The 16,989-nt window shown below is 59.7% G+C and overlaps 1 protein-coding gene across 1 annotated transcript in view; it reads left to right on the forward strand.

Moving 5' to 3' along the window:
• COL5A1 (collagen type V alpha 1 chain) overlaps window positions 1-16,989 on the forward strand; it is a 126,297-nt gene that overhangs the window by 7,262 nt on the left and 102,046 nt on the right. Inside the window, exons 3-4 of the mRNA XM_040631357.1 lie at window positions 1,971-2,184; window positions 3,690-3,852. Of these exons, the coding sequence (XP_040487291.1) occupies window positions 1,971-2,184; window positions 3,690-3,852 (377 nt within the window). The remainder of the gene's footprint in view (window positions 1-1,970; window positions 2,185-3,689; window positions 3,853-16,989) is intronic.

Below are 16,989 nucleotides of genomic sequence, written 5' to 3' on the forward strand. Positions count from 1 at the left end.
GGAAGGGAGCGCTCTTGTTCCCCGTTCTTCTCTGTATGTCAGACGGGATGACGGCTGTATACAGCATGGGGTTGTTTTGGGCTGGGGATGGGGCAGGTGACCCTCGGGATGAGAGCGAGGGACTGTAACTCACCCTGGGTGTGGGCAGTGGCCTCCGAGGTGCCTCAGGTCAAACACCCCCGGGCCCCTTGGTGCCCATTCAGCCCCAGGGACCCAACGGGGCCCCAGGTCCTGCCGTGGGCCTTGCAGCGGGGCTTCTCCTGGCCAGATGCCACTCCTCCGGGTGGTACAGCTGAGGCGGCATCTGTGACTCCCCTCACGTCCCACGTGTGGAGGGACAGCGTGGAGCGAGGGCTCTGTGACTGTGGTGATCTCAGCACAGCTCTTCCCAAAGGCTTCCTGTCCGCGTGGAAGGGCGGCCTGAGGTGGCCTGTCTTGGGACAGGTGGTCGCGCTGCCCAGCGTCGCCCCGCGCTGGGGAACGGGGGCCTTGAGCAGTCCCGCTAGGGGAGGGAGACCCCAGCCTGACCCCTGGGGCCGGGGGCCTCGGGCCTCACTCTCCCCATGGGCACCTTAGCTGGGGCTTTGGGGCCCGTGGGACGGACTTCTCAGCTGCCCTCTGTCTCCGCCTTGGGACCTCACACGAGTCTCTGAGCTGGCCTTTGGGGGCCAGTTGTTTTCCCTGATGGAAGCAGCCGTGGCCTCTCTTGCCCTTGGCTCGCCCTGGCAACATCTCCCCCCCAGGTCCTGCAGGGGTCACAGAAACCACAGCAGGGGCTCCCTCCTGCTCCCTGGGAGTCTTAGGACGCCCTGGGCCTGGTGCCCTGGAGGTCCCTTGTCCCCAGCATGGCACCCTGCGGCTCTCTGCTCCCTACAGCAGAAGCAGAGGCCAGGAGCATGCGTCAGCAGAGGGCGCCCACGGATAGCGTCTCTGCTGGGAGCTGCACTAGCCCCAGCTCTGTAGCCCCACAGGCCTTGGGGCCAGCTGCTTGACCTTGTTACTGTTCTAAGAAACGGTGGGTCTGATAACAGGGTCGCTCCTTATCCAGGCCCATAAGCCAGGTTCACAGCCGCTCTTCCCTGAGGCTGCTCGTGCCGACGCCTCTCCAGGCTCCACTCCTGCCCGGTTCTGCAGAGCGTTTCCAGGTGGCTTCCCTTGCAGGGACCAGGCATGCTCCCCACCGTGCTCCAGGCCCTTGGCAGAGCTGCTGCCTCCACCAGCAGGATGGTTGGGGGGGGGGGGCGCGGAGATTTCCTGCCGCCGCCCCAGGAAGGGCGCGTGCGTGTGGGGAGATCTGGAGCATGCAGAGTGGGCCGCGCTCACACTTGGGCTGGCGCAGGCCTGGCCGTTACTGACCTCATGTTGTTTCTGTCCTGAGTTGTAAAGAGCATTCCCTGCCATTAATGCATGGGGTTTGTTTTTTATTTCCTTTTTGAAATTTGGGTTGAAGTCTTTCGATTTCTTCCTATTTATCTTGTTTTGCGTATCAGCCAGGAGATGTGGTCCCTGCCTCGTGCCTTCCTTCTCCCTGCTCTCTCTCCCCCTCCCTCCTGAGAGCACTCAGTGAAACGCAATTTCCTGGTTATAGCTTTAGGCAGTATGGAGAGTACGAAGATGCCTCTGAAACAGCCCCTGCCCAGAAAGAGCTGACATTCTCAGAGGTTCTAGTTAGGATTTACACACAGATGTATTGAGGTATAGGAACCAAGGAAATGACATTGAAGGCTCACTGCCAGAAGAACCAATCAGGTTTGCATTTGAACTGAGCCTCCAGGAGGGTAGGCTTGGTCATATGGTGCTAGGGGAGGGCTGCAGGAACAGTTTGATCAAGGGGCAGATGTGTAGCAGATGGCTATGCACAACCATATGCCTCGAACGTTGCCGGGTCCACGAGCTGGTTTGTCTGCAGAGTGTGGCTGGGTGTAGTTAGGGCTTCCTGACTGCCTTCTTATCTCTGTCTTCTGTTACAGCGTCTTCATTTCCTGAGGATTTCTCCATTCTAACCACTGTGAAAGCCAAGAAGGGCAGCCAGGCCTTCCTGGTCTCCATCTACAACGAGCAGGGCATCCAGCAGATCGGCCTGGAGATGGGCCGCTCTCCGGTCTTCCTCTATGAGGACCACACGGGGAAACCAGGGCCAGAAGATTACCCCCTCTTCAGGGGCATCAACCTGTCTGATGGCAAGTAAGTGCGTCCCGCTCAGCAACCCAGTCCTGCTCCTGCTGGGGAGTCCGGGCAGGCCGCCCAAAGCCTGCTGGCTGGCAGGGGACCTTACGGCAGGATGCACTTGATGGAAAAGCACGCGATGCCACCATGCACATGGGAGGACCGCAGGCAGAGAGAGGACTGGGCTCGAGTCTGGAGGCCTGGGTCCTGGTCTCGGGTTGTCGTCCGTGTCTTTGGGGGGCCCTTACCTCTCCCTGGGTTTCCACTTCCCCTTCATTTTTTTTTTTTTTAAAGATTTTATTTATTCATTCGACAGAGATAGAGACAGCCAGCGAGAGAGGGAACACAAGCAGGGGGAGTGGGAGAGGAAGAAGCAGGCTCATAGCGGAGGAGCCTGATGTGGGGCTCGATCCCACAACTCCGGGATCACGCCCTGAGCCGAAGGCAGACGCCTAACCACTGTGCCACCCAGGCGCCCCTCCACTTCCCCTTCAAATGCACTAAAGTATCTCAAATGCTAGGCTCCTAGTCTCGAAGGGACAGCAAAGATTGTGCAGTTATACCCAACTCCTTCCAGAAAGGATGTACGAGAGCTTCTATTTTTTTATTTTTGTTTTTTAATTTAAATTCAATTAATTAATATATAGTGTATTATGAGTTCCAGAGGTAGAGGTCAGTGATTCGTCAGTTGTATTTAACACCCAGTGCTCATTCCATCACATGCCGTCCTTAATGCCTGTCACCCAGTTACCCCGCCCCCCCACCTCCTCTCCAGCCACCCTGCTTGTTTCCCATGGTTAACAGTCTCTTATGGTTTGTCTCCCTCTCTGATTTCATCTTTAATTTTCCCTCCCTTCCTTTATGATCCTCTGTTTTGTTTCTTAAATTCCACGTAAGAGTGAGATCCTACGTTATCTGTCTTTCTCTGACTGACTTTTTCGCTCAGCGTAATCCCCTCTAGTTCCATCCACGTCATTGCACATGGCAAGGTTTCATCCTTTCTGATGGCTGAGTAGTATTGCGTTGTGTAAATACACTACATCTTCTTTAAAGGATTACGAGATCCTTAAGGATACGGACACGCTGGATGTGGGAGCGAATGATTTAAAGAAAAAAAAAGACGAGTCTTTCCAGAATTCTCTCCTGGGGGCATACCTAAACCCTGGTAGTTTGAAAGTCAGCTCTTCCGCGGCTAATGCGTCCGAGGCCGTGTGCCTGATCTTGGAACCCCGTCGGGATGTGGTTCCTGTGTTTCTCACTGAGAGCCTCACATCGGTCCCTCCCACCACCTCCCAGCAAAGCCCGGCTTCTCCGGCAGCCTGCAGCTTGCCGCGGGCTTCAGGTTCACACGAGGCAGGACTGTGGCGTCTGCCTGCCCTTGGGCAACCCGGTCTGATGGCAGAGGCTGGGCTCGGAGCTGCCCAGCCCCACCGCGCCCGTGCAGGACACAGTAGTTTGTGGCAGGTCCCCTGTGTTGCTCTGTGACACAAGCCCCCACACCCGCCCGGGCTGTTTCTTTGCAGGTGGCATAGGATCGCTCTCAGTATCCGCAAGAAGAATGTCACCTTGGTCCTGGATTGTAAAAAGAAGACCACCAAACACCTAGACCGCAGTGATCACCCCGTGATAGATGTCAATGGCATCATCGTGTTTGGCACCCGGATCCTGGATGAGGAAGTGTTTGAGGTAAGGGCGGGAGCAGCTGTCCCACAGCCACCTGGGACCAGTGCTGGCGAGTGGTCACTCCTGGATTCGGCCGCTATGGCTGCTGTTGGCAGCCTGTCTCCTCCTTGGGGACAGCTGGCACTCTGACATGGCCGTGGTTGCTGTTGGCTGAGGCCTCTGCTGCTGTTCCGAGGGCTGTTTGTGGCCTGTGGGAATGAAGAGGCTATGTGAGGACAGCCATGTCCACCCTTGTCCAGGGGGCCCAGGGACAAACTTGGGAGGGGCACCAGCTTTGGTGGGTGTGGCCCAGGGTTTGTGGACACACGTGGACTCCTGCTGTCTGGTATCTGAGGGTTGTCTTGGGAGGGGAGCAGCTGTGGCTGGGGGGACTGTCGGTCAGCGCCCAGCCGGGCGTGGGAGCTGTGGGAAGGCACGCGCTGCCACCCTTTGGAAGTGCTGGCCCTTGGTGGTGCCTGCCTGCAGCCTGGAGCCCGGCTTCCCGGGGAGATGCCTCAGGGACGGGAAGGGGGCTGAGCAGAGGGGGCCCTGGGAGCCCCCACTTCAACCTGTAAGAGTCCTGCATTTCTCTCCTTTGAAGACTGGGGTTCAGCGTGAGACGGCGTTAGAGAGCGCCATCCTGCCAGAAGCAGGTCACCTCTGCAGGGGACCAGCGGTTTCCAGATGCCCCCGGGGAGCACGCTGGCATCTCCTGGAGACCCTTAAATGTTCAGATGCTTAGGCTTGGCCTCCTGAGCTGCTGGGGCCCCAGCCCTGTGGCAGGGCCCTGGGGTCTGCATTCTAGAAGGCACTTCAGGTGACAATGGTGGCCCCTCTGGCTTGGGTGAGGCGACAGCCAGGGCCCCTCCGCTGGACTTCTTTCTTTTACACATTCGGGCTTTGTGGAAGGAGATTTGGCTGCCCCCAGGGCTCCATGGCTGAAGCGTGTTTGGAAACCACCATGCTGGATGGTCTGAGGGCTCTCCCAGCTCCGGGATTTCATCCTTGGGGGAGCGTTTCTGCTCAAAATTCCCGGGACTGCGCACGTACTTGGCCATGTTTGAGAGGAACGCTCCATGCCCTCCAGCCCTGTGCTCACACCTGAGGTGGGGTCTCCGGGCCCGTGCCTCTGCTCGGTGAACCGGAGACCCCCAGGCTGGTTGGGTGTTGGCTGGATGCCAGCTCTTGGCGGGGGCCCCGGAGGGAGAGAATGCATGCTTGTTAGCCCCATTCTGTTCTACAGGTAGTGAAGTGTCTGCAGATTCCAGGGCTGGCCGGTGGGGAGGGTCTGCCGCTGGGCAGGTGAAGAGTGACTTTCCCGGTCTCATCTTTCTGCAAAGTCATAATGGGGCGTGTGGCATGACTGCAGAACCTGTCAGGAGGGCGGCTGGCCCGGGGCAGGCCCTTTCCTGTCTTGCGTGCTGGATTTGTGGCTCGGGCAAGTTGCTCTGCCGTGATAGCCTCAGCCTCCACGTCTGTGCAGTGGGGTCATGAATGTGGTACTTCCTGGGGCTCGTGGCACACGGCGCTGCTCAGAGTAGGTGCTCGACCAGTGTTAGCGGCTCGGTTTTGATTTGAGTTCCGCGTCAAGGCAGGTGGAGAGGTGGGACGACGGACAAGCAAGGCCCAGAACAGCCACGTCTACGTGGAAATAGGGTGGGAGGGCCGCTAAGAGAGGGCTGGGGAGTCAGTGTGTGAAGGTGGGTCCGTGGCCCTCCTGGCGCGTCCCGGGACAGCAGGGCCAGGTGGAGCCTGGAACCCTCGGTGCTGCTGAACTTGCCGAGTCTGGAGACACAGCCTGTGGCCACTTTTCTGACCCGACTTGCCCAGAGACCTGGGGTGAATTGCAGGACGGCCGGGGCTGTCAGCCAGGCCGGGGTGGCTGGGGGGCTCTCCTGGGGAGCTGGTGTCGGAGGCGCGGGGGTCACACAGACTGGGATTGAGTTGTCGCTGGTCCAGAGCCTCGCTGGTGGCAGGGTCCAGGTAAAGCCGGGGACGTTGCTGGGCTTTGGGACTCTGATTTGTCGAACGTGGGGAGTAGTCATGGCACCTCAAGGGGTCAGGGGGCTCACCTGGGCTCAGCCACGAAGCACTGGGCGTGGGTGCCTGCTCGTGCCGGGGAGCCGGGGTCGCTCGGGCACTGCCCATCTTCCTGCTGGTTGACGTTCCGGACCGGGGGCGGGAAGGTGTGCTGAGGCCAGGCGGCGGTTTCGCGGGTTTGAATTCACCTACCGCGCAGTAGCTCTTCTGTGCTGGCTAAGAACCTGCGTCATTCCTCGAGCCTCGTGTGTGCCCACCACGTGCCTGGCATTGTAAAGAGGCAGAACAAGCTTTCCCTATCTTTAAAAAAAACGAGGGCCCTAAAGCAAATCCCGCGTCCTTGATACTCTGGCTGAGCCCGAGGAGTTGTTTCCCAGGAGCACAAAATACTCAGACTGCACGGCTGTAGGGAAGCCCCGGGAGAGGTCAGGGCCCGAATGCCGCTGCGAGATGCTGGCTGGGCTGCCTGGCTGGTCCGCGACTCGGGGTCCCCGTCGGCAGTGTGGGATGGCGGCCCCGCCAGGCCCGTGTGTGTGTGTGTGTGTGTGTGTGTGTGTGTGTGTGGCTGCTCAGGCCTCCTGGTGCGGCTGGGGGCAGGCTGGTGTTGGATCGCACTGGCGGGTCAGGAATGTGCTTGGATCGGCGGGCCGCCGCCTTCCGCCAGGAACGGGAGGTTTTGTGGCCCGCGAGGTGTTCCTGTTCTGCGGGAGGTGTTTTCCCAGGCGCGGACTTTCCTGGCTGCCAGACTTGCTCACGTTGGAAAATGTGACCTGACTCTCACAGCAGAGACCAGTGGGACACGGTGGTGCCTTCCCTGGCCCCACAGCGTTCTGTCTGCCTTTTCTCTTTCACGGGGCAGTGACGGAGCTGGGCGCGTTGGCCTTCAATGCCCAGCCACCCCGGGTCTCACGGCAAGAGAGGACGGGTCTTCGTTTCTTTTGAAACAGAAGTGACTTAACTCTTTTACTTTCCACCAGATTCCAAATGATGGCACTACCCATGGCAACCACTTGGCTTCTCTTAGACAGGGAGGGGGCGGCCCTGTTGAAAACGATTTCTCCAGCAGCCACGTTCTTCCCCTGGAAGGATGTCTTCCCCTCATTAAAAGCCACTTTTTCCCACAGCTCTGCCATGGCCTGGGTGAGCTGGAAGGATTCAGGGTGCTTTTGAGGGGGTGCCCATCACCATGGGCACACACACTGAGAACCGTCCCGTGTGCTGCCTCTAGACAGAGGCTTACTGAGAGCCTGTTGGGGCACTGGGGTTTTTCCTGGGGTGTACATGGCCCCGCAGAGGCCCCCTTGTCCAAAGTGAAGTGCCGTCCAGGGTGAGAGCCTGCATAGGGACGCGGAGCTGTGGTGAACCCGTCCTCCCAGGCGCAGACCCTGGGCCGGGCTGTGCAGGTCGGCAGCCCCCGGTCTCCCAGTCCCGGTGTGAGCCCGTGATGGGTCTGCCCTGCTGGACGGGGGATGGGACTGTCCAGTCCCTTCTAAAGCCACCCCGGGAGCAAGGTCCATGCAAAGCTCCCACGGGTCTTGGGCCTCATCCACTTTCTTCCTAGCTGATAACCAGCAGCCCATTGCTAAACCTCTCCCAGTCCAATGTCCTCATCTGGAAAATGGGCAGAGGAGGCCGACACAGTGGAAGGAATCTGGGTAAAATGCCCGCATCCCCCAGCCCACAGCGAACCACACTGCCCCAGACCCTTGGCGGTCATAGCCAAGGCCGTCCTGAGGCCCTCTGGCCCTTTCTCCACGTTCACCTGGCAGGCACATCACCAATGTTGGTGACTGAGGGGTGCCATGTGGCAGCTCGGGGTCACCAGCTGTCTCTCCTCTCCACTTCTCCAGACTCACCTTGCAAGTTCAGTGCTAGGACTCCTGCCTTAGAGACAAGGGCCTCAAGCGGGGCAGGCAGGGGGCCGTCTGGAGGGCTGGCCGAGGGCACTCACACCTGAGCTGGGATTAGGCTCCCAGGACCTGCCCCAGCCTGGGCCCGCACATTGCCATCCAGACCCCAGGGGTTTGCCTGGGGAGCCACTGTCCTCGCCTCCCCTGGGCAGGGCCCGCTGGGCAGGTGTGAGCTGGAGGGGCTCAGGCTGGCTGGCACCACAGCCTTGCTGCCTACCCTGTAGATCCCTGCCTGCGGGTTCTGAGGCAGAGAGCACGCTCTGCAGGGCTGCTCTGGGGAGCTGTGTGTTCCATGTCCTGTTCCTTCCCCTGGGATGTGCCTGTGTCCTGGGGTCCCGGGTGAAGTGGGTGCCCCGCAGGCTGAGGGCCTGTGAGGGGAGGAGGGGAGCTGTTCTTCAAAAGAGGGGTCCTGTGGGCTTCCCCATGCAGGAAAAAGTCTTGTTTTCATCCAGGGCTTAGGAACGAGCTTTGTGTTTTTGGAAACACAGACAAGAGTGCCAGGGAAAGCGAATATGTCTGGCAGGAGTCGGGAAGTGGTTGTTTTCCTTCCGTGGTAGAGCTGGGTGGGAGGCCAGCCAGGGTCAGCACTGGCCAGCAGGGCCCGAGACAGTACCTGCCAAGTGCTCTGCCCTCCCCTCAACTCGCCACTCCCGGGACGCTGGACCAGAGAGGCTGAAGAATCTGCAGAAGGTCGCCCAGCGAAGCTACAGAGGAGCAGGGTGGGTCCCCAGACCTGTTGTTGCCGAGAGCCTGAGAGTCCTGCTTGGACGTCACGTCGCGTGGCGGGCGCCGCTCTCCCAGCAGCCCGTGCATCTCTCTGTCCACCTGACCAGTGAAGCCGGGACTCAGAAACTGGGTCACGACCTTCCCCAGCCAGGGCGAATCCCCGGTGGTCCCAACGATGTCAGTGGGTGCTTGTTCCTGTGGCCCCGCACGGGCCCCCAGGACATCAGAGTGCCCTGACCTGTGGGGTTGGTGAAGCCGCAGAACCTTCCAGGAGGAGCCAACACCAGCTGTTTGCAGGCTCACTGGCAGCCAGAGCCGGCCTTCCCTCCCCGGCCTGCTGAGCACGCTTCTCCGCCCCGGCTCAGAAACACTGGCTGGTTGGGGGACCTGCATCCCCCCCTCCCCCCCTCAGCTCATTGATGTTCCAGATGGAGGGGTCTGGAGGGCGGGGCTGGGCTCGTGGTGGGGGAGGGCCTCTGCAGTGGGAGGACCCTCCTCTCCTGTGAGCCGGGAACAGAGGGAGGCCCACCCCAGGGGACAGGGCGCCAGGGAGTTCTGGGCCAGGTGCCAAGCCCGCTTCTAAGCTGTCGGATGTTTCAAGGGGCAACAAGACCAAACAGACTGTAAACTGGGGCTTTCTCTGCAAACCCCCGGGTGCCAGCGGGAGGAAGATGGCATCACACCCGAGTGACGGTCCTCCTGTCTGTCCACCCGCCTTTCATTTGGACGGACAAGGGGTTTACCTCATCCCTGATTCCCGTTTTCCAGAGGCCTGGCTTTTCCACTGACATGTTCTTTCCTGGAATGCAGCTTCCCTGGGGCAGGAGCAGGCCTGTGCCGGGCTGGACTTTCTCGGCCATCCACGAGGCGGCCTGGGGCCCTGCCGGGGAGCGCAGAGCCACTGTCCCTCCACGTGCACGGTTACCGGCATCGGCATCTCGAGGGCAAGAGAGTGGTGGGCTTGGCGTCGGAGGCCTGGGTCTACGTCCCGGGTTTCACCGCCCAGGCTGTGACCTCTGAGCTCCCAGGCCCCTCCAGGGGGACGCGCCCTGCCACAGGGATGCACGTGGGGGACGCAGGACCAGCAGAGCACGTGGGCCGTGACCAGGGAGCTGCAGGACTGGTACCCCCATGGCCTGTGACAATGGGGACTGTTCGCTGGAGGGTCCGTTCTCTCTGGGGCCGGGAAGCAGCACTTCTGTTCACTCTGTTTCTGTCAGCATCCCTGCGGTGTTGTCATGTTGACCCAAATTTCTCCGTGGAGAGGAACTGCAGGCATATTCTAGACTGTGCTTCTCCCATCCTTGGAAGGTGGTGCATCTGTGGGGCTGGTGGGGCCAAAGCTGAGCTCGCGTTCAGACGCCAGGCGGATACGACGCGGAGAATCCGCCGTGGCTCGAGGCTCAGAGGTGCTGCTGGTAAAGCCCCCGTGCCCCCCGCATCCACGGTGTTCAGAGGCCCGTGTCCCCCCACCCCCGCCCCGGCCAGGGGTGTTTCTCTAGTTGGTGTTGCCAGTTAGACCCACGCTGGGGACAGGAGGAGCCAGCCCCTGTAGCCGGACCCGGTGGGGGTCGTGGCTCCGTCAGGAGTACCCGCCAGCGCCTTCCGTTGTGCCGTTGCAGGACGGGTGTCGCGGTTCCGGCCCGCACCGTACACAGTCCTCCTGCTGTCTGTGCATAGAGCCTGAGCCGCACGACAGTGCAGGCCATTCTGAGCAGGGGGCTCACATCCCTGCCCCATCCAGGCTGGCTGGCCCCGTGTGCAGGCCCACTGAGTCCCAGGGCCTCCCAGGCATGCAGAGCGCAGAGGAGGAACCCCTGCTCTAGGCCCGTGTACCCTGACTTTAGATGGGGATGTGGAAGCTCCCGGGGCTAAGTCACGGGCCCGAGGTCTGGCCCTGGGGGAGAGGGCGGGCAGCTCAAACCCAGGCTCTCTGACCACAGAGGGCATGTCCTGGGTGGGGTCTGCAGCAGGCAGAGTGCACCTGAAGGGCCTGGGCCGTCCGGCTCTGTCCCAAGACCCACGGGACCCTGCCCCTCCTCAGTGCTCATCCGAGCTTTCCCTAGGAGCACCTCCCTGTCTTCTGCCGCTGTGTGAGGACCAGCCCCGCGCCCACCGAGGCAGTTCTCAGGCAGACCCCAAGGGATGCAGCGGGACAGCAGTGAGCAAGGTTAGAGCCTCTTAAGCAGGTCTTCGGCTCTGCCCACTTCCCAGGGACCTTCCCTGATTCCTGGGAAGGGCAGGGTTGTTGGAGTCCCCACGAGTCACCACAGTTTGGTGGCTCAGAAAGATAGAAATTGATTCTCTCCCTGTTCTGGAGGCCAGAAGTCTGACATGAAGGTGTCAGGAGGGCCGAGCTCCCTCCTGAGGACCTTGGCTGGGGGTCCTTCCTGCCTCCCCCAGCTCCTGGTGGCCCCGGGGTTCCTTGGCTTCAGGCCGTGTCCTCACTGGCTCTGCTCCCATCTGCACGCGGCTTCTCCTCTTCTCGTTTGTCTGTCCCTTGTCTTTCTTCTACGGATGCTTATCGTGGGATTTAGGGCCACCCTAATCCAGGATGGTCTCATCTCAAGACCCTTAACTTCCTTACATCTGCAAAGAGCACATTTTCAGATAAGGTCCCATTCCCAGAGTCTGGGCGGTAGGACTTAGAGCTATCTTTTGGGGTCGCTGTTAACTCGCTACCCAGACTGGTATGGAAGGGGGTTCACCCATTAATTCCTGTAGGGCATGGTGCTTAATGAAGAGCTCGTCTCTGGGCGTGAGTATTTCGTTGGTTTCATAGCGAGGCTTTCTTGGGCTGGCCGAGGAGGCAGGATGGTTAGCTCTGTCCCGGCTGGAGGGGGTGGTCACGGGCAGCCCCGTGTGTGGCTGCTGGCTTGGATGGGCGATGGCCTGGCCAATGAGGACAGTGTGCAGAGCGTTTGAGGTGTATTTTTGTCTCTAGCTCAGGTCCAGGAAGGGCAGGGCAGTGGGCAAGCCTGGGCCCGGACTTCTGCCTGGTGTGAGTGGCCAGCAGCCCGCGGGCTGGGAGCCAGTGTCCAGCTGGACGCCGGGCGGGAGGGCTGCCTCGCAGAGGCCGGCTGGAGTGGGTGGCAGTGGGTCTCATGTTGATGCCCACGCCGAGGGACTTTCATCTGGGGTTGTTCTTGACTGGGAAGGGTGTTTGGGGTGGGGACCGAGCTCTGAGGACGTGCCCCTGGAGCTGGCCTGGGTTGCGCTGGGCACTCATCATCCCTGTTGAGCCAAGCAGCTGGGCTATAGCCTCTACCCAGGGCTGGGGTGGGGTGGTGGCCAGGAGGGGTCGGGGAGACCCACAGAGTCAGGCAGGCCCTGCTTCTGCCTACGTGTTGCGGGACCTGGCAGTTCCTGCTTCCTGGCCTGAGAGGGCTTCAGGTTTGTTCCGTGGAAACTCTGAGCAGCAGGACCCTGTCCCGGCCCAGTGGGCTGATGCAGGACTTGAAGTGCAGCCTCGTGCAGTGACTTTCTGATGTGCGGGTCCCTGGGGAGGATTGGCACTGGGGTTCCAGCGAGGGCATGTCATTTCGAGGTCACCTGCAGGGCTGCGGCAGGTACAGACTGGGGGGGGAGGATCGGTGGCTTTCCTGCGGGGGGCAGGACATGTGGCCCATGCTTCTAGATGCAGAGTCCTATGGTCCAGCGTGCAGGGAGCTGCCTGCGTGGGTGACCACGGAGGGCAGGGGGCCCTGCTGTGTGTGTCGGGGGGGTACTTTTTCTTTTCCTCTGCCTGCTGTCAGGGGGCTTGGGGAAGGGTCAGCCTCGCCCTGGCCTCCTCTTGCCATTCGCACGGGTTGGGGCTAGCCTGGGACTCCATCTGCTCGTGTAGGAGATGGGGCTGCCAGGCTTGTGAGTGTCGGGGGAGGGGGCCTGACGACGCTCCCAGCGCCGGGAGTCCCTCCTCATCCAGTGTGCTTCTGAGGGCTGTGAGTTGTCAGACTCTCCGGACCCCGCTGGGGGAGGGGAGCTGTGCATGTCGTGGTTGTAGTGATGACAAGGATTATTACTGTCGTTGCGTCCGTGTGTTGCAGACGCGAGAGTCAGAGAGGCAGGTGGGGGAGCTGGCGTCCAGCCCTTACCTGCGGAGTGCCGGTCCACGGGCTGCAGTTGGGGGTGTGGGGTGCGGTGGGACCCCTGAGGGGCGTACTGCATGGATGGCAGAGGGGCTCCCCAGGCTGGCTATGGGCCTTCAGTGTCCATGTAGCTCCAGGGGGTGACATCACCTTGGGATAAGAGCCTCGGATACTGGGGCGTCTGGGTGCGCATTTGTTGGGTGGCCCCTTCCTAAGTGCGTGTCCCCCTGTTGGGGGGCCGCCGGGGCCTCTGACGGTTGTGCAGAGTGTTTGTTGGAGCTCTTCCTCCCTGAGCACGTGGGAAATCCAGCGCAAACTCATTTTCTCGCCGTGTCGCCGCGGGTCTGCTCGGAAGCTCTCAGCACTGGGAAGGCCAGGAGCTGTGAGGTCTGCACTGTGCTTCCTCGGCGTCCCAGGAGCCGGGCACCAGGCCGAGCTCAGAGGCTTGTTCCGAAAACCCAAGGCCCCGGGTGGGGCAGCAGCTGCGCCTCTGAACCCCCTCCCTCCGTTCTGTTTGGAAAAGCGGATAGTAGTAACACCCCTCTTAAGGAGGGCACCTCCGGCCCCAGCTGCCGATAGTCTTACCCTAATAATGGCCCGGACGATTCTGTGTAGCAGCCCGGGACCTGCGTGCTGTGTTGGCTTTCCAGTGCTCACGGGCTGCCTGGAGTCCAGAGAGGTAAAGCCACCTGCCCAGGGTCACACAGCAGGGAAGTGCAGGACCAGACTTTGGACCCAGGTCTGGACCCTGTCCTGGATCAGAAGGACATTCCAGTCTCAGATGAAGGGGTGAGGGGCGTTGGGCCTCTGACGTCAGACTTCCATCCCTCCCTTTAGGTGACTTGCCCTGCAGCCCGAAGAGCGGCTGCCTGCTAATTTGCCTCTTGGCGGTGACCCTCCAACCGGCCCCTGGATTTTTGGCCTTTATGGGCCCCAAGGCCTATGAGTGCCTCACTCAGAGTGACCCTCCTCCTTCCTGCCCTGGCCCCCCCAGGCCCTGGTGCTGTTCACTTTCAACCTGGAGCCACTGCTCTCTGGTCCATGCTGGAAATTCCAGGACTCTCCAGGTGACCTCTGTCCAGCTGTGGCCAGTCCATTAGTCTGTGCCCACAAGCATGCCCTGGAGAAGGGTCTGGGGTGCCCAGCTGGCAGCCGGGCCTCAAGGACACTGGGGTGGCTCTCAGCCCTCCTGGGGGCCTACAAATCCTGGAGGATGTGGTTTCCTCCGGGTACACGCAGCCTTCTCCCGAGCTGGGCCTCGCTTCCTATGGTAATGCTTCTGGGGGGCTGTGTTTGAAGCCACTTCTCGGGAGTTGGGGAGCACAGATTATCCCCGTGAGTTAGCCACACTGACCCAGCCTGTCTCTGTCATGTCTAGTAGTGGGTGTTTGCAGCGGGGTGGCCCAGGGTTGGGGTGTAGCCCAGGACCCTGGCTGAAACATGGGCCTTGTTCAGGACGCCTGGTCCCTGGCACTGCGGCCTGCAGGGAGGGCGGATCACGGCGCAGAGTCTTCTCAGGCGGGGGTGGTGCTGGCAGGGGGCGTGCGGAGCAGCCTGGCCTCCGAACCGCCCCCGACGCTCCCCCTGCACCCCTCCAGCAGGGACGCGCACGTTCTGCATGCAAGTGAGAGCCTTGCGGTGGCTGTGGATGTGCAGGGGACCCCAGCCAGGCCCGACTGCCATGGCTGATGCCGAATTACTCTTGGTTGACAGATAAGACTCGGAAAGGTCTTCCGGGATGAGACCATGCCCTGGAGCCAAGGAAATGAAATTTGGTGGAGATGAATGTGGGTTTTTGCACTTGGGTTCAAAACAACCAGTTGTGCCCGTGTGGACCGGGGAGGGGTGCGGTGGCGAAGCGTTTCGTATGGAGACGATGGAGGGGTCGGTGCATGCCGAGCCCATCAGCGACCGCGGTGCGCTACGGTGCTATGATCATGCGTTCGGGGCAGAGGGCAGGATGATCGCGGGTGTAGACTGTGCCCAGTGGAGATTGAGTTGAAGACCTGGGGTCTGAGCCTAGGACGGGCGAGGTGGGGTGGCCGGGAGCTGGTGCCCAGGGGTGGAGAGTCTCACCCAGGGGGACGGGGATGACGTGGTGGCAGAGTGAGCGCCCCGGAGAGGCTGTGTACGGATGTGAGCCTTTGACATCCGCCCCCTCTGCCAGGGCCCATCTCTCAGGCCAGCCACTCCCCTCCAGCGTGCCTTCCTTGTGCCCTGGCTAGTCACTCGGTCACCGGGGCCGCCTCCTGGGGAAGTATTAAAGCTTGAGACTTGTGGTCAGGGACACCAGTTTCTTCATCTTTGTGTCCATGAGTCTCATGATACGGGCGCTAAGGATGCTGGTTGCATGAGCGACAGAATGACTCACCAGACCTTCCAACAGGGGACATTGGTGAGGCTTTGTCAGGATCGGGGGCTGATGGTGTGGTGGTGGTGAAGGTAGTAGTGGTGGTGGTGTAGTAATGCTGGTGGTGGGGGTGGGGGTAGTAATGCTGGGGTTGGTAGTAGTGCTAGTGTTGGTAGTAATGGTGTGGTGGTGGTGGTGGTGGTAGTAATGGTGGTGATGGTAGTAATGGTGGTGGGGTTAGTAATGGTGGTGGTGGTGGTGGTGGTAATGGTGATGGTGGTAGTAATGCTGGTGGTGGTGGTGGTGGTAGTAATGCTGGGGTTGGTAGTAGTGCTAGTGTTGGTAGTAATGGTGTGGTGGTGGTGGTGGTGGTAGTAATGGTGGTGATGGTAGTAATGGTGGTGGGGTTAGTAATGGTGGTGGTGGTGGTGGTGGTGGTAATGGTGATGGTGGTAGTAAGGCTGGTGTTGGTAGTAATGGTGGTGGTGGTGGTAGTTATGGTGGTGTTGGTAGTTATGGTGGTGGGGTTAGTAATGGTGGTGGTGATGGTGGTGGTGGTGGTAATGGTGGTAGTAAGGCTAGTGTTGGTAGTAATGGTGGTGGTGGTGGTAGTTATGGTGGTGTTGGTAGTAATGGTGGTGGGGGTAGTAATGGTGGTGTTGGTAGTTATGGTGGTGGGGGTAGTAATGCTGGTGGTGGTGCTGGTAGTAATGGTGGTGGTGGTGATAGTGGTAATGTTCGTGCTGGTGTGGTAATAATGGTGGTGGTAGTAGTAATGCTGGGGTTGGTAGTAATGCTAGGGTTGGTAGTAATGGTGGTGGTGGTGATGGTAGTAATGCTGGTGCTGGTAGTAATGCTGGTGGCGGTGTTGGTAGTAATGGTGGTGGGGTTAGTAATGGTGGTGGTGGTGGTGGTGGTGGTAATGGTGATGGTGGTAGTAATGCTGGGGTTGGTAGTAATGGTGGTGGTGGTGGTAGTTATGGTGTTGGGGGTAGTAATGGTGGTGGGTGTAGTAATGGTGGTGGTGGTGGTGGTAGTAATGGTGGTGGGGGTAGTAATGCTGGTGTTGGTAGTAATGCTGGTGGTGGTGTTGGTAGTAATGGTGGTGGTGGTCGTAGGGGTAATGTTCGTGCTGGTGTAATAATGGTGGTGGTGGTAGTAATGGTGGTGATGGTAGTAATGCTGGGGTTGGTAGTAATAGTGGTGGTGGTGGTGGTAGTAATGCTGGTGCTGGTAGTAATGCTGGTGGTGGTGTTGGTAGTAATGGTGGTGGTGGTGGTAGTGGTAATGCTTGTGCTGGTGTCATAATAATGGTGGTGGTGGTAGTAATACTGGGGGTGGTAGTAATGCTGGTGGTGGTAGTAATGGTGGTGGTGGTGGTAGTAATGCTGGTGCTGGTGTGGTGATAATGGTGGTGGTGGTAATAATGTTGGTGGTGGTAGTAATGCTGGGGTTGGTAGTAATGCTGGGGTTGGTAGTAATACTGGTGGTGGTAGTAATGCTGGGGTTAGTAGTAATGGTGGTGGTGGTAGTAATGGTGGTGGTGGTAGTAATGCTGGTGGTGGTAGTAATGGTGGTGGTGGTAGTAATGCTGGTGGTGGTAGTAATGGTGGGGTGGGCAGTAATGCTGGGGTTAGTAGTAATGGTGGTGGTGGTAGTAATGCTGGTAGTGGTAGTAATGCTGGTGGTGGCAGTAATGGTGGTGGTGGCAGTAATGCTGGTGGTGGCAGTAATGCTGGTGGTGGTAGTAATGCTGGTGGTGGTAGTAATGCTGGGGTGGGCAGTAATGCTGGGGTGGGTAGTAATGCTGGTGGTGGTGGTAGTAATGCTGGTGTGGTGGTAATGCTGGTGGTGGTGGTAATGCTGGTGGTGGTGGTAATCCTGGTGGTGGTAGTAATTCTGGTGGTGATAGTAATGCTCGTGGTGGTAGTAATGCTGGTGGTGGTAGTAATGCTGGTGGTAGTAATGATGGTGTTGGTAGTAATGGTCGTGGTGGTAGTAATGCTGGTGGTGGTAGTAATGCTGGTGGTGGTGGTAGTAATGCTGG

This window comes from Ursus maritimus, unplaced genomic scaffold (genome assembly GCF_017311325.1).
Source record: "Ursus maritimus isolate PB19 unplaced genomic scaffold, ASM1731132v1 scaffold_17, whole genome shotgun sequence".
Lineage (NCBI taxonomy): Eukaryota > Metazoa > Chordata > Mammalia > Carnivora > Ursidae > Ursus > Ursus maritimus.